Below are 13,764 nucleotides of genomic sequence, written 5' to 3'. Positions count from 1 at the left end.
TTACATTTTGAATAGTCGGCATTTTAATTCAAGATATCTGTAATTCAATTTTGCCTAGTCAAAAAGAACATTTCAGAAATCAGTGCCTCAGATCCTCAGTTCTGACCGCCATCTATACAATGTACTTTTTTGATATTTACAGGCAAGTCATTGCGCCCTTTTTTGCAAACAAAATAATTTCTTTTCCCACATTCCTGACTTCTTATCTAAACATTTTTACTCCTTACTTTTTTGGATTTTATGACTTAACAAGGATATCTTATATCATCAAGGATAAGTTCACATTTTTTATACTTGAGGAAATCTGCAGACCTTATACTGATGGACCAGTTATAACAGAAATATGAGATCATCTTGCAGGCAGGATTTAACTGTTCCACGGGCTGGACACCTGCGCAGTACAGGATAAACAGAGTAAAGATTGGCCTACATGTCTGCAGGAGCTGATAGAAGTGCACTGCAGTTTCTATGATGCATGAAACTTTCCTGAGGAAGGTGGTAAAATAACAGGTTTTTCTCTATCCACATCAATGCGATGTGCCAGTTATTGTCGGCCCAGCTTTAGCTCTTTCGCACCCGGTAGCTCTTCAGTTATTGCTGCTAAGCGCTGGACAATTAATCGCAAATTAGATTATATCGCAATTTTGCATGCTGCAATTTTTCAATCGCAGACAGTGCAATATGTCTTTAACCTAAAACGTACCAGTTTGATACAGTCTTTGTTCTTTTTTATGCTTTACTCATTATTCAAACATTCAACAGTCTTTTTTATTTATTTATTTTTTGAAACAAAAATCCTACTTTTCTTGCTCATGTATTTAGTTTTCTTCATTAAAATGAGAATAATATGAAAAATGTTCTTCCCTGTCAATATAGTAATCTATATCAAACCGGCTATATGAGCCAAAATCGCAATAAGATATTTTTTTCAAAATTGTCTATCTCTAGTTTAACTGATCTAATATTGTGCTTGTTATAACATAGAATGATTTTTTGCTTATGTTTGTTGAACAACACAACAAATGAGGAACCAAAATAATCGCATGTTAAATTACAATTGCAATATTGCAGGAAAAAAAATGCAATTAGCTCATTTTCACAAATCGTTCAGCCCTATTGCTGCTGAGGGGCTTTCGGTGTCGTCGTCGGGGACTGCAGCTTTGATAGATCAAGTTAGCAGGGGGATTCTTCTGAAAAGCTCAGCCTCCCACTGTAATCCCTTTAGCATTTCAGTTTCTTTTCACCACTTTCACGTATTTCCACACATGTTCTTCGTACTTTTCACAAGATCCTACCGCCATCAAAAAGTTGCATGTGTAGTTGAAGAGCAACTCTTTGATTGAACAATAGGTGGACCAACTTCCTATGAACCAAGCACTTTTATTTATTCAAGTTAGGGACTTTTTTTCTGCCGCTCACAGGCCCATTACAATCACTCACACACACTTACATTGACACAGTCATATTCAACAAGCATGGTTCTTATTTTCTCCTGGTCTTACTGAGCCACCTCCCGTAGGGGAACCTGGGGCTGAAGTCCTGGTAGATCTGTGCATTAAGTTGGGCCAGGTTATCTTAGTAAGACTGAACATCTCACTGATTAAGTAAGTGAATTATTACAAACAATTTTACATTTTACCTCACCCAGAGGTACATTTTACATTCCTACAATCACTATTTTTACCCGAATGCCCAGCTTTTTATCACTGAGCAACATTTATTGCTTTGTTTTGGTTTAACGATTAACAAAAATCAGAAGTAACTATCTGCGTGAGACACACCTCCTCATAAATAAGCACTCAGTTTCTCCCTAGCTCACCTTGCAATTGCTCGTTGGTCACACAGTCTGCCATGTCGAGTGACATTCAGATTTCGGTGGAATATAATCCCATAAATAAAAAGGATATTTTTACCAGTGGGGATTATATCTCGGGGAAAATTACACTGGAACTGGCAAAAGAATGCAAAGCAGAGTCAATCATTGTAAAGCTGAAGGGAAAAGCAGAAGTCAAATGGACAGAAAACTATGGAAGAACAGTTGTAGTCTATCACAAGAAGGAGAAGTACTTCACTATCCAGAAAGATATTTTTCAGGCAAACCATGGTAAGTCACCTTCTCTGTGATTTTCATCAGACATAACCTGCTGTGACAAGATTTATGCCAGTCATCATGTATGTGCCTCTACAGTGACAAACGCTTTGATTTTTCTTCTCACATTTATGTGGATTGTTTTTGGACTCTCCTTTGTGGTCATCTTCACATTTTTTGCTGTTAACAGAAAAAATTGCTCTGTTCGATCTAAAGAAATAATCAACATACTGTAATAAATTTGAGTCCTGATTTAGGGCTATAGATGTCATTATTATTTTTGTCCCAGTTACTGTGATAGCAAACAGGTTTTAACAAAAATTCGTCATACATTATGTAACTCTCAACCTTTGCTAACACTAAAGAAATTATGAAACATTATGGCCTTTCAGGTAACAACGTTATCGGCCCGGGATGTCACATCTACCCATTCACCTTTCAGATACCTGCAGAGTGAGTTCTCACAAGTTAAAAATTTAATGCATGAGATTATACTACTTTCCAGTGTCTTTTTCTTCCATCTATTGGTTTCATCCCTTAGTAAACTTTTTAAATTTTTATTTACTGCAACCTCTATGTGTTTCCAATTGATGAGAGCATTCAAATGTGTGACCCAAATTTCCAAAAATTCTCAAACACTTCAATCAATTTTTGTAGAATGTGTGAGCCTAGGTCATGCATATCTCGAGAAATTAGCACAAAATCAAAACAATACTAGCTTTATAACTGCAAGATTACAAGATAAAAAACTTGGGATAATAAAAAATACTGTCATTGTGGCCAACTTGGAGTAAATTGTTAAAATTAAAGGATGTACACTATGCACAAAAGTATTTGGCCACACCTGTTTTGTTGAATTCAGGTGTTTCAGTCTGGCCACAGCACTTAGCTATGCAGTCTCTTCTGAAGAGCTCAGTGAATTTAAAAGTGGTACTGTGATGGGTGCCACCTTTGCAATAAAACAGATTACAAAATTTGATCCCTGCTGGATATTCAAAGGACAACTGTAAGCATCTCAGCCACAAAGCGTGAGACCATTGGGGTCACACTGTAAGACACAAAGTTGCAAATGCTCTGCTGATTTAATTGCTGGAGAGTTCTGATCTTCTACTGGCATTAATGTAAGCACAAAAACCCTGCAGCAGGAGCTTTATGGAATGGGTCTCCATGGCCGAACAGCTGCATGCAAGCCTCACATCACCATGTACAGTGTGCTCTGTGGAGTGATGGATTATGCTTCTCTGTTTGCCAGTCATATGGGTGAGTCTGGGTTTGGCAGATGCTGGAAGAACTTTACCTGCCTGGCTGCACTGTTCTAACAGTGAAGTTAGTGGAGGAGCAATAATGGTATGCATAAGAGCAGTGCAATGTCACTCCACATTTTCCAATATGACCCCGCCCCCATTTAAGGGAAAACAAGCCCTCTGACTGAATGGCGGTAGGTTAGAAAACATCAGTAACAACATAATTAAAAGACATTTTGTTGTGTTTTGTGCCTTAAACAGTTAAAAGTCATAATTAAGTGCATGTTTTGTTATTCTTAAATGATGAAGGAGTGACAAAGAAGAGTTCTGTGTCTTTTGGCTGAAACCAGAGAGGACTAAAGCAAATGCAATGTTGTACCAGGGCTGTGTTCTTAATAACTTTAAGCTAGCGATCCCTCTGTGACAGCAGGAACTGTGGTCTGTTTGTCTGTTAACAGCTTTTCACACATTAACTAACTTTCAACCACATTTAAGTGTAAAGATCCAACACACATATGTGACGTCAGTTTATGACATCATAAGATGGGACTGGTTGTCCAGTTTGACAGAGGCAGCCTGAACACATATTCATGTACATTAATAATTTCGTTTATTACATGTTGTTACAATGCAAGTATTATTTCATAAATGACCTACATTATATGTTTATCTCACTGGCCATTGGAGTTTGGCTCACAATAACTGTTTAACCATATGGTTTTAATATTTTAGGCTTTAAATCGCTTATGACCCAAACTTTCCCGTTGTCTGCCATTCATTTTATAGAACGTTTTCCCCCAGAAAAGGGTGGGGCTTGCATCTTGAGTCAAAGTACCCAGATGGGCTGCTCTTATTCATTGGGCTGTTTTAAAGGTTTGTGCTGATCTTAAAGCTTCAGCATGCCAAGACATTTTGGACAATGCTGCTTCCAACTGTGTGGCAACAGTTTGGGAAAGGCCCTTTTCTGTTCAAACATGACTGTGCCCCTGTGCACAAAGCAAAGACTACAAAGACATGATTTGATGAGTTTGGTGTGGAAGAACTTGACTGGCTGGCACAGAGACCTGACCCCAACCTCATCGAGCACCTTTGGGATGAACTGGAGCGGAGATTGCGAGCCAGGCAATCTCATCCAACATCAGTGTCTGACCTCATAAATGCTCTAAAGAATGAATGGGCACAAATTCCCACAGAGACATCTAACAATCTTGTGCAAAGACTTCAAAGAGGAGTGGATGCTAATCAACCTGCAAAGGGGGGTCAACTCCATATTGAAGTATGTGTGTTTGAATATGATGTCACTGCAGTCTCTGTTAGTGTAACAGCCAGTCACCTGTATACTTTTGTCCATATATGTATGTCTGTTTAGGGATTGCATAAATCATTCCTGTGGAAAATTTTTCAACCATTATTTTTTCAAGGCACACATTCATGACCCACTGAAAACTGCTCCAGAATGCACAGCATTTTAAAGAACATAATTTATAATGTTTTTTCTGTTCTCAAAAGACAAATGAGAGTTAGAGCAGAGCTGTGGCTTTGGAATGAGACTACAGAGGAGTAAAGTTGTCAGATGCTGGACTGGTGTTGTGTTCCTCCTGACTTAAAGCCAGTGTTCACTCTGTGACAACAACAGCTATATTCTGCCTGCCTGTTAACAGATTGTTCACACACTGACAAACGTGACAATGGCGTGCTATGAATTAAGCTCAAACTCATTTAACATGACGGAAATGCACTCATAAAGTATGTGATGTCAGTTTATGACATCTATGACCACAAAGTGGGGATGTTTTTCCAGTTTGATTGAGAAAGTCTGAAAAAATTCTCATTACACCGATAACTTTGGTTGAATAATAACTTTTTCATGCAAAATAGTCATCATTTCTCTGTTTACCTTACCCAAAACTAGATCTGGGCTCAGAGTAACCATTAAAACTGTACATTTTTTTTTTGTATTTTAAGCATTTGAAACCCTAAAGACTCTATGCCTTCAAACCTTTCAGTCAGAAAGCATGTTTTCATCCAGAGAGGGAAAGGGCTGGCATTATTTGAGCAAAGTATTAACATGAAAAAAATAGTTTCTTCTTTTGGTAAACATTTGGTAAGCATTTATGAGCATAGAAAAATCTCTCAATCTCACTTCACATGTAGGTCTTGTTTATGCTGTGTGAATAGATTATTTCCTTACAGTCTTGATGTTTTGCTGCTGAGAAGATGTCTTATATGATAACATATGTCAATATATTGTGATGTCACATCTTCCAGGAACCTGCCGTCCTCCTTCAAAGGCTCCTTTGGAAAGATCAAGTACACTCTGGAGGCAATCCTGAGCCGCTCCATGAGAATGGACAGTAAAGCTAAGACTGAGTTCACTCTCATCTACAACGGGAACCTTAACAGTGACCCAGTATTGATGGTACACACCTAACACAAATACACACACATCTGTGTGATGCCTGGTTGCCTTAAACACTGCCACAGTAACAGGAAGTGACACTAACTCTGATTTTTTTTATGTTCATGTCAGGCTCCACAGGAGCAGGCCTTTGAGGAGAAAATGAAGGTTTTTACATCTGGATCTGTAGGAATGCACGTAAAAATTGCAAGAACAGGCTTCCACCAAGGTAAATTTCAATCATATGCATGAAAATCCCCTTTACAGCATATCTTTTAAACTGTGTGACTGATAATCTTTACACACCTGTTCCACTGTGATAAAGGACTGGATGAGTTTTCTTCAGTTTAATACTGATAGAATAGACATCCTCATCGTTTCTTCTGACAATATCTTCTCACATTCCCAAATGATTTGAATCCCCTTTTCTTTAAAGACAAATAAAAAAATATTTTAATTAAATAAATATTCTTTTGTAAAGAATGTTAAATACTTCTTTTATCAAGGAAACATTGAAAATGGAAATCTGTTGTGTCCTGAAGATATAACATCAGTTGTGCTGTTGTAGCCTCTCAGCTGGACTACTGCTCTTTCACCTTTATGAATAGGCCCCCCTCAATCGTCTTTGATCCTAAACACTGTTGAAAGACTGTTAACTTGGTCCAGAAGGACAACTCATATCACTCCCATTTATATTCCTAATATAGGCACCCAGCCAGCTCCTGAATTCACTTTATGATCCTTGTTTTTGTTTATACAGCCCTGCATGTGCTTTTTTGTCCAAGGTGCAGTATTAAACAAAATTACATTCTTACATACACATGCTGCTTTGTTTTCAGGGGAAGGCATGCAGGTCCTGGCTTCCATCCAGAACAAATCATCTCGTGAAGTCAAACCAAAGTACTGTTTGTACAGGAAATGCAGTTACTTTGCCAAGGGAAAGAGGAAAGTTGAAACCAAAGACATCCTGAAGGAGGTGGGTGATCCCATCCCACCCTCTGCAAGTCAGACTGTCACCAGGACCATCACAATCCCACCTGATACACCTGTGTCAGTCCTCAACTGCCAAATCCTCAAAGTGGAGTACAGACTCAAGGTGTGTATCTCTCTATAAAACATCCAGTTACATTAACAAGGCTGCATGAGGAGTAATGGCTTTGTCTCCTGCACAGGTCTACCTGGATGTCAAGTATGCGATCGACCCTATGCTCAAGTTCCCCGTAATCATCCTTCCTGCTTTACCAGAGCTTGAAGGAGAGCCGCAGCCTGCTTATCCTGCCTATGGATTTGGGGCGTTTGCAAACTCAGACATGCCAGGAGGAAACAGCTTCCTACATGTCCCACCATCCACAGGCCCCTCTGCTCCACCTCCACCTTATGGGACATATGACATGTACCCCTCCTTGGCTAATTTTGATGGAAAATCCTAGAATAAATCTCAGGGAAAACATGACTCTACATTAAGACAAAATATTTCTTGAGGAGTTGGAAAAGCTTTGCTAGATTGATGATTTGATGTCGAGTAAATAACTTTCCTCACTTTCATGTTCTTGTTTTGCCAGTAACTCTGAAATTGTGCCATATATACCCAGAGGAATATTATTTGCACTTTGTTAGCTTCTATTAAATGAATATAAAAGCAAATTTTGTTCCAAAGACCACATAGTAACTACCTCCTCATTTTCAAACAATGCACAACACTTTACATTATCAAGGAAGCACTGTTTTCTTCATTACATTTCTTGTGTAAGCTAGTCAGCTAAATGTCTGACAACTGTGCACTTTTAAGACCCGTCTAACTTTGTAAGAGACTGATAATTAAACATGGCTACCTATTTTGTGTGAATACATCCGATGTTAAAACAATGAGATCAGATAATGTTTTTTAATTATCACTTCTCATTCCTGCACCCTTTAGCCTGAATGAATCACATGCTGGTTATGATCACTGGTCATGTGAGGGTTTAATATTCACAATATGACAAACCTAGATTAAACAAGTATGGCAGCCAGATTTTATTTGTACTATCAAGTTTCCTGCTGTGTTACCAACTTCAAATGACTCCTTAAAGTAATACAAACCCAACCTCCACAACTTGTGTAAAATGGGAGTTAAAACTAAAAGATAAGATAAGATGAGATATACTTTATTGTCCCTGAGGGGAAACGACACAGCTCAAAAATAAACTGACATGCATACATCAAGATTTAAGTAAAAAGATATAGAGAAATGCAAATCTTTTTCAGCCAACATTCTGCTGTGAAGTCTATGGTGTGTTTCTTCTGTCCACTGATAAACAGTGCTAACATGTTGAAGTGTAAGATAAAATGAGGTTTCTGCATTTCTCTCCTCCTGTTCATGCATGAAGGCACCTTTACACACAGCCAGGAGGTCATCGCTGTTTTGTTTCACTGTTTCATTCAGTGCGCCAGCCAAGTGTGCCGGTAGGAGGGGCAGACTTTTCATTTATTCTGTGTTAAATACTATTTATAGTAATATTAAAGGGCACAGTTGAGGTTCATCGCAGTGAATCAGTTGGCTCACCTGCTTGTGTTACAGACTGGTCAGAGGAGTCATTTGAGTGAGCTGACTGATCTGAAGCAGTGTTTCCCAACCATTTTTCCTTGGAGCCCCATGCCTGAAGACCAGAATCAAGATTTTATTTTGAAGATCACAATGTTTCAGGGGGCGCTGCTTCAGCAGCTTCAGAGTAAACTAGATTAGAGGTAGACTAGAGCCTTGGTTCCAAACCTGGGGTCCAGGACCCCCTTAGGGGGGCGTGAGGTCTGTCTTCCCTGAGGTTGTTAAAAAATAGATTTGCACATATTAACAGAAATCATGGTATAACACTCATGAATATTTTGTACAAGTTTTTTTTTGGGTGAAAGAATTTGTGTGTAGGGCTACTTTGTTTGGATTTACACAACAAAATAATTCAAAGGTAGGTTAATTTTGGGCTCAAAGTATCACTACTTTTTTTCGTGTCAGGCCTGGGGAGGCTCAAGTTTTCTTAGATACAAGTAGGAGGGCTCAAAGGAAAAAAGGTTGGGAACCACTGGACTAGAGGATCCTATAGGAGAAGTCACAACTCTGGGCTGCAGCAAAACACTCTTGAATCAACCTCTTGGGCAGAAAAATTCCACTGTTATAGCCGGAAGAAAACAAAGTGAACTGTAACAATCAGTTCTACATTTTACCTCACTAAGAGGAATATTTACACTATTTAAATCAGTACTTTTGTTTACTATCTGAAAATCCAGTTTTTATGAGCAACATTCATTGCTTAGCTCTGGTTTAATTATTGCCAAAATTAACGTCACTGTCTGTATAAGATACGGCTCTTTATGAATAAACTCTCAGTCCCCGCTGTCTCACCTCACCTGTACTATGACTACACAATGGCCATGCTGAGAGACATAAAGATTTCAGTGGAATATAATCCCATAAATGAAAGAGACATTTTCACCAGTGGGGATTATATCTCAGGGAAAATTTCACTTGAGCTGGCGAAAGACTGCAAAGCAGAGTCACTGACTGTACAACTGAAAGGAAAAGCAGAAGTCAAATGGGCTGAAAATCGTGGAAAAACATTAATAATTTGCCACAGCAAGTTAAGATACTTCCGGATCCAGCAAGATATTATTCATGCAAAAAAAGGTAAGTTATCTTCCTTATGATTCTCTTCAGACATAACCTGTAACCAAATTATTCTGGCCATATTAAGTCTGTCAACATCCTTTTAATTTTTTCCCATTAACTCTGATAGCAAAAAGGTTTTAACAACATTTTCACACATTATCTAACGCTGATATTCAGAGCAGATGGACACTTTTACCCTACAAAGTCATGATGGGAGGTGTTGCTTACTATATCCGTTTATGGCAGGATAAAAACGCCTTAGCTAACACCTTTGCTTTCAGGTAACAGTGTTATCGACCAGGGTTGTCATGCCTATCCATTCACCTTACAGATACCTGCACAGTGAGTTTTTGTTCTTGCAAATGTCTTTTTTACATCAATTGTTTCCATCCAAGTAATACGAAAGTCTATATGGGATATCTAGCAGTGCACTCAAGTCAAAGCATGATGGTTGACTGATCAAGAAAGCAGAGCATGTAGTTGCTTACTTTTTATGAGGTATTCCATTGCTTGATTCTGCAAACAGAGTAGGACTGTAATTTATTTCTCCCTCAGAACAAGACAACTGGTTAAAAAAAAGTGATTTAAAAATTCACATACATTAGATGCAATACAAGTTAACTGCATACCCATCTAAAGATCCATATGATGATTCTTTAAATTCACAAATAAACACCAAAGTTATTGTACTTAAAGTCATACTGTCAATGAATCTATGCATATGCAGTATATGCAACATAGAGCTAACTTAAAATAAAAACTAGCTTTTAGAATAAACTACATCTTGTATTTTTTCCATAGCACTGGTGTGTTATTTAAGCTTGTGGATATATGATTTACATTTGAATATTATTTTATTTGTAATGTTTGTACCAAGAAAGCAACCTTAGTCATAGTTAAATTCCCTGTATTAATAAGCATTGATAGATCACCAGTCAGGTTGATTCTGAGTCAAAATTGACTGAAAATGTAGTAATTAAATGAAAAGCACAACATTTTGCAGTGCTAGCAGTGTCAACGTAGCTTTGGCACTTTTGATCAACAAAACGCACCAAATGGAACATTATCAGTAACAATTTCATAAGTATTCTTTGTAAAAATAATAAATTGTTTCTATCATCCTACCATTGGGATTAATAAATCAAAACAAAGAGCTGATTTACTTAAAAAAAAAAAAAAAAATTATAATTATAATAATAATAATATAATTTTAACTTGACACGGGAAACTGTGTAGTGCTTTTTTGTGCTTTCAAAGCATCAACTTCTGACAGAAGTGTTTCTTTGCCGCTGAGAAGGAGTCATTGATTGTGATGTCACATCTTGCAGTGACCTGCTGCCCTCCTTTAAAAGCTTCTATGGAAAGATCGAATACACTCTGGGAGCAATTCTGAGGCGTTCGAAGAAAACCGACATTAAAGCCAAGACTAAGTTTTCCCTCGTCTACAATGGGGACCAAAACAGTCACCCAGCAGTGATGGTATTCACCTAACGCACATCTGTATGCTGTCTGTTTGACTTTGACACGGCACATTTCTTCTTTTTTAATCCTTTTTTCTTATTCATTTTTATTATTGTTTTGCTGCTGTAACAAAGCAATTTCCTGCAAAGGATTAACTAAGTTTCTATCTCTGTCTGTCTTGTCAGGCTCCTCAGCAGCGGGCCATTAAAGAGGAAATGAAGGTTTTTGCATCTGGAACAGTAGGAATGGATGTAAACATATCAAAAACAGGCTTCCAGCAAGGTGAATTACAATCCTGCAAGTGAAAATGATAATCCCCTTTACAGATATCCTCAACAGTGAGTTGCAGTAAAAGATAAGCTCTTTGGGCCATTTATATCTCCAAGTCTCAATGCTAAAGAGCTTTCAGGGCCTGAAGATAAGAAAACAAGCATACTGGACATGCAGGGTTAGCAAAGCATCTCACTGCACTGCTCTGAACATCTTATCTGGCTTGACTGCTGTACTCACTTTTTACCTGCCCTGAATAAATCTTTAGTCACCTACAAATGCCCTGAAATTCTGTTGTAAGACTGCAGACTAGGTCCAAAAGGACAACTCGCATTACCCCTGTGTGAATTGCTTACATCTTACAGCTACCAATCAGCGTCTGAATTGACTTTAAGACCTCTCCTGTTCAGGGTCATCTTGTTGTCCCTCAGGTTTGTTGAAAAACTAAAGGTGATTGTGCTTTTGAATGTGTGGCGCTGACTCTTTGAAACTCTCATCCACTGCACTGCTGATGCTTTCAATAAAATACACATCTTTACAAACTGTCTTTTTAACATCTGAAACACTGTTTTGTACATTTGTGATGTTTTATTGTTGTTTCTGTGAAGAATTTTGTCAAAGGTATTGTATTAGATCAAATGTACCAACTCTACTTATGTCTGAGCTCTGCTTTGTTTTCAGGGGAAGGCATGCAGGTCGTGGCTTCCATCCAGAACAGATCATCTCGTGAAGTCAAACCAAAGTACTGTTTGTATCGAAAATGCAGTTACTTTGCAGAGGGAAAGAGGAAAGTTGAAACCAAAGACATCCTGAAGGAGGTTGGTGATCCCATTCCATCATCAGCAAGTCAGACTGTCACCAGGACCATCACCATCCCACCTGATACGTGCGTGTCAATCCTGAACTGTCATATCCTCAAAGTAGAGTACAGACTCAAGGTGTGTATCTCTCTATAAAACATCCAGCTACACTAACAAGACTCCATGAGGAGTAATGGCTTTGTCTCCTGTACAGGTCTACCTGGATGTCAAGTATGCTTTCAACCCTGAGCTCAAGTTCCCTGTAATCATCCTTCCTGCTTTACCAGAGCCTGAAGGGGAGCAGCATCCCTCTCATCCTGCCTACGGATTTGGGGCGTTTGCAAACTCAGACATGCCAGGAGGAAACAGCTTCTTACATATCCCACCATGCACAGGCCCTTCTGCTCTACCCTCTGAGTCATATGCATGACATGTACCTGTGTTTGATTTTAGGAAAATATCCTAGAATCTGTTGACTAAATCTCAGATGGAAAGATGACCAGTTTGTCTGTGTCAATCTAATTTCGATGATATGATGTTGAGTGAATGAGATTCTTCTTTTTTCGTGTTAAGTATCCTGAAACATATGATTTCCAATGTGTTTCCTTCTTTACATCAATATATGAGCATAAAGTATAAAGTGCATTCAAAAAGTATTCCGAGCCCCTTCACTTTTTTCAATATTATGTTTAAGCCAGTTGAAAAAAAAAAAAAATTTCTCTCATTAACCTACACTCAGTGCCCCATAATGACAAAGTGAAAACAGTTTTTTAAAAAGCGTTGCATTAAAAAAAAAAAAAAAATTAAAACTCAAATATGACATTTACATGAGTAATCAGACACTTTGCAACAACACTTGAAATGTACCTCTGATTACTTCCATTTCTCTGGATCCTTGCTAAGATGTTTCTATAGCTTGATTGGAGTCCACCTGGGGCAAATTAAGTTGACTGGACATGATTTGGCCTCACAGCTGACAATGCATATCAGAGCTAAAACCAAGCCACGAGGTCAAAGACCCTGCCTGCAGAGCTTAGAGACAGGATTGTTGCAAGGCACAGATCTATGGGAAGGCCACAAAAATTCTACGAAACTGAAGATTCCCAAGAGCACAGTGGCCTTCATAATTCTCAAATGGAAGAAGTTTGGCAGAATCAGGACTCTACCAAGAGCTGGTCGCTCAACCAAACTGAACCATCAGGGGGGAAAGGACCTTAGTAAGGGTGGTGACCAGACTGAGATGATCACTCTGAGCTCCAGAGATCATGTGTGGAGATGGGACAAAGTTCCAGAAGCACAACCATCACTGCAGCCCTCCACCGATCTGGGCTTTATGGCAGGGTGGCTAGGAAGCCTCTTCTCACATGAACACATAACACATGAAAGCCTGATTGGAGTCTGCATAAAAAAGCATCTGTCTTTACAATATAATCAGCAACATTAACAAGGCTTCATGTTGATTCTAATGAGTAAACAAGGTAGAACTGTACAGGAGACAAATGGAACTTGATTGTCAGGGCAAAAGCATGCTATGTCCCCATCCCTATAACCCATCCCTGGCTGGTTTTGATAGAAAATCCTAGAATCAATTGACTAAATCTCTGTGTAAGAAAGGAAGTACAATATGAAGGAGATGCAGTTCTTATTGTGTCTTGAAGTCTATTCTACACATGGCCTGAAAAGTTTCATGAGTAAAACTTTGTAAGAGATTGAGCTCTAAACATAATTACAATATGTAAATGGGTCAGAGACATACCAGGCTTTATTTATTTGTGGTTGCGCCACCTGGCAGAGTGGTTGGCCCATGTGAAGGCCACACAGTTTCCTGTGTTTGCCTCTTTCACAAATCTTTGTGTCTGTTA

The 13,764-nt window shown here is 38.6% G+C and overlaps 2 protein-coding genes across 2 annotated transcripts; both read left to right on the top strand.

Annotated features, from left to right (window-relative positions):
* The first annotated feature begins 1,851 nt into the window (after positions 1 to 1,851).
* On the top strand, positions 1,852 to 7,418 carry LOC121510337 (arrestin domain-containing protein 3-like). The gene is made up of 6 exons (XM_041788338.1): positions 1,852 to 2,104; positions 2,482 to 2,542; positions 5,602 to 5,752; positions 5,864 to 5,960; positions 6,571 to 6,827; positions 6,904 to 7,418. The coding sequence occupies exons 1-6, from the start codon at positions 1,852 to 1,854 to the stop codon at positions 7,159 to 7,161; spliced, it is 1,077 nt and encodes a 358-aa protein (XP_041644272.1). The 3' UTR covers positions 7,162 to 7,418.
* Positions 7,419 to 9,130: 1,712 nt separating this feature from the next.
* LOC121509570 (arrestin domain-containing protein 3-like) lies at positions 9,131 to 11,144 on the top strand. The gene is made up of 4 exons (XM_041787025.1): positions 9,131 to 9,389; positions 9,653 to 9,713; positions 10,700 to 10,850; positions 11,018 to 11,144. The coding sequence occupies exons 1-4, from the start codon at positions 9,131 to 9,133 to the stop codon at positions 11,135 to 11,137; spliced, it is 591 nt and encodes a 196-aa protein (XP_041642959.1). The 3' UTR covers positions 11,138 to 11,144.
* The last annotated feature ends 2,620 nt before the right edge of the window (positions 11,145 to 13,764 follow it).

Source organism: Cheilinus undulatus, linkage group 5, assembly GCF_018320785.1.
Source record: "Cheilinus undulatus linkage group 5, ASM1832078v1, whole genome shotgun sequence".
NCBI lineage: Eukaryota > Metazoa > Chordata > Actinopteri > Labriformes > Labridae > Cheilinus > Cheilinus undulatus.
This window is presented reverse-complemented; position numbering and strand designations above follow the sequence as displayed.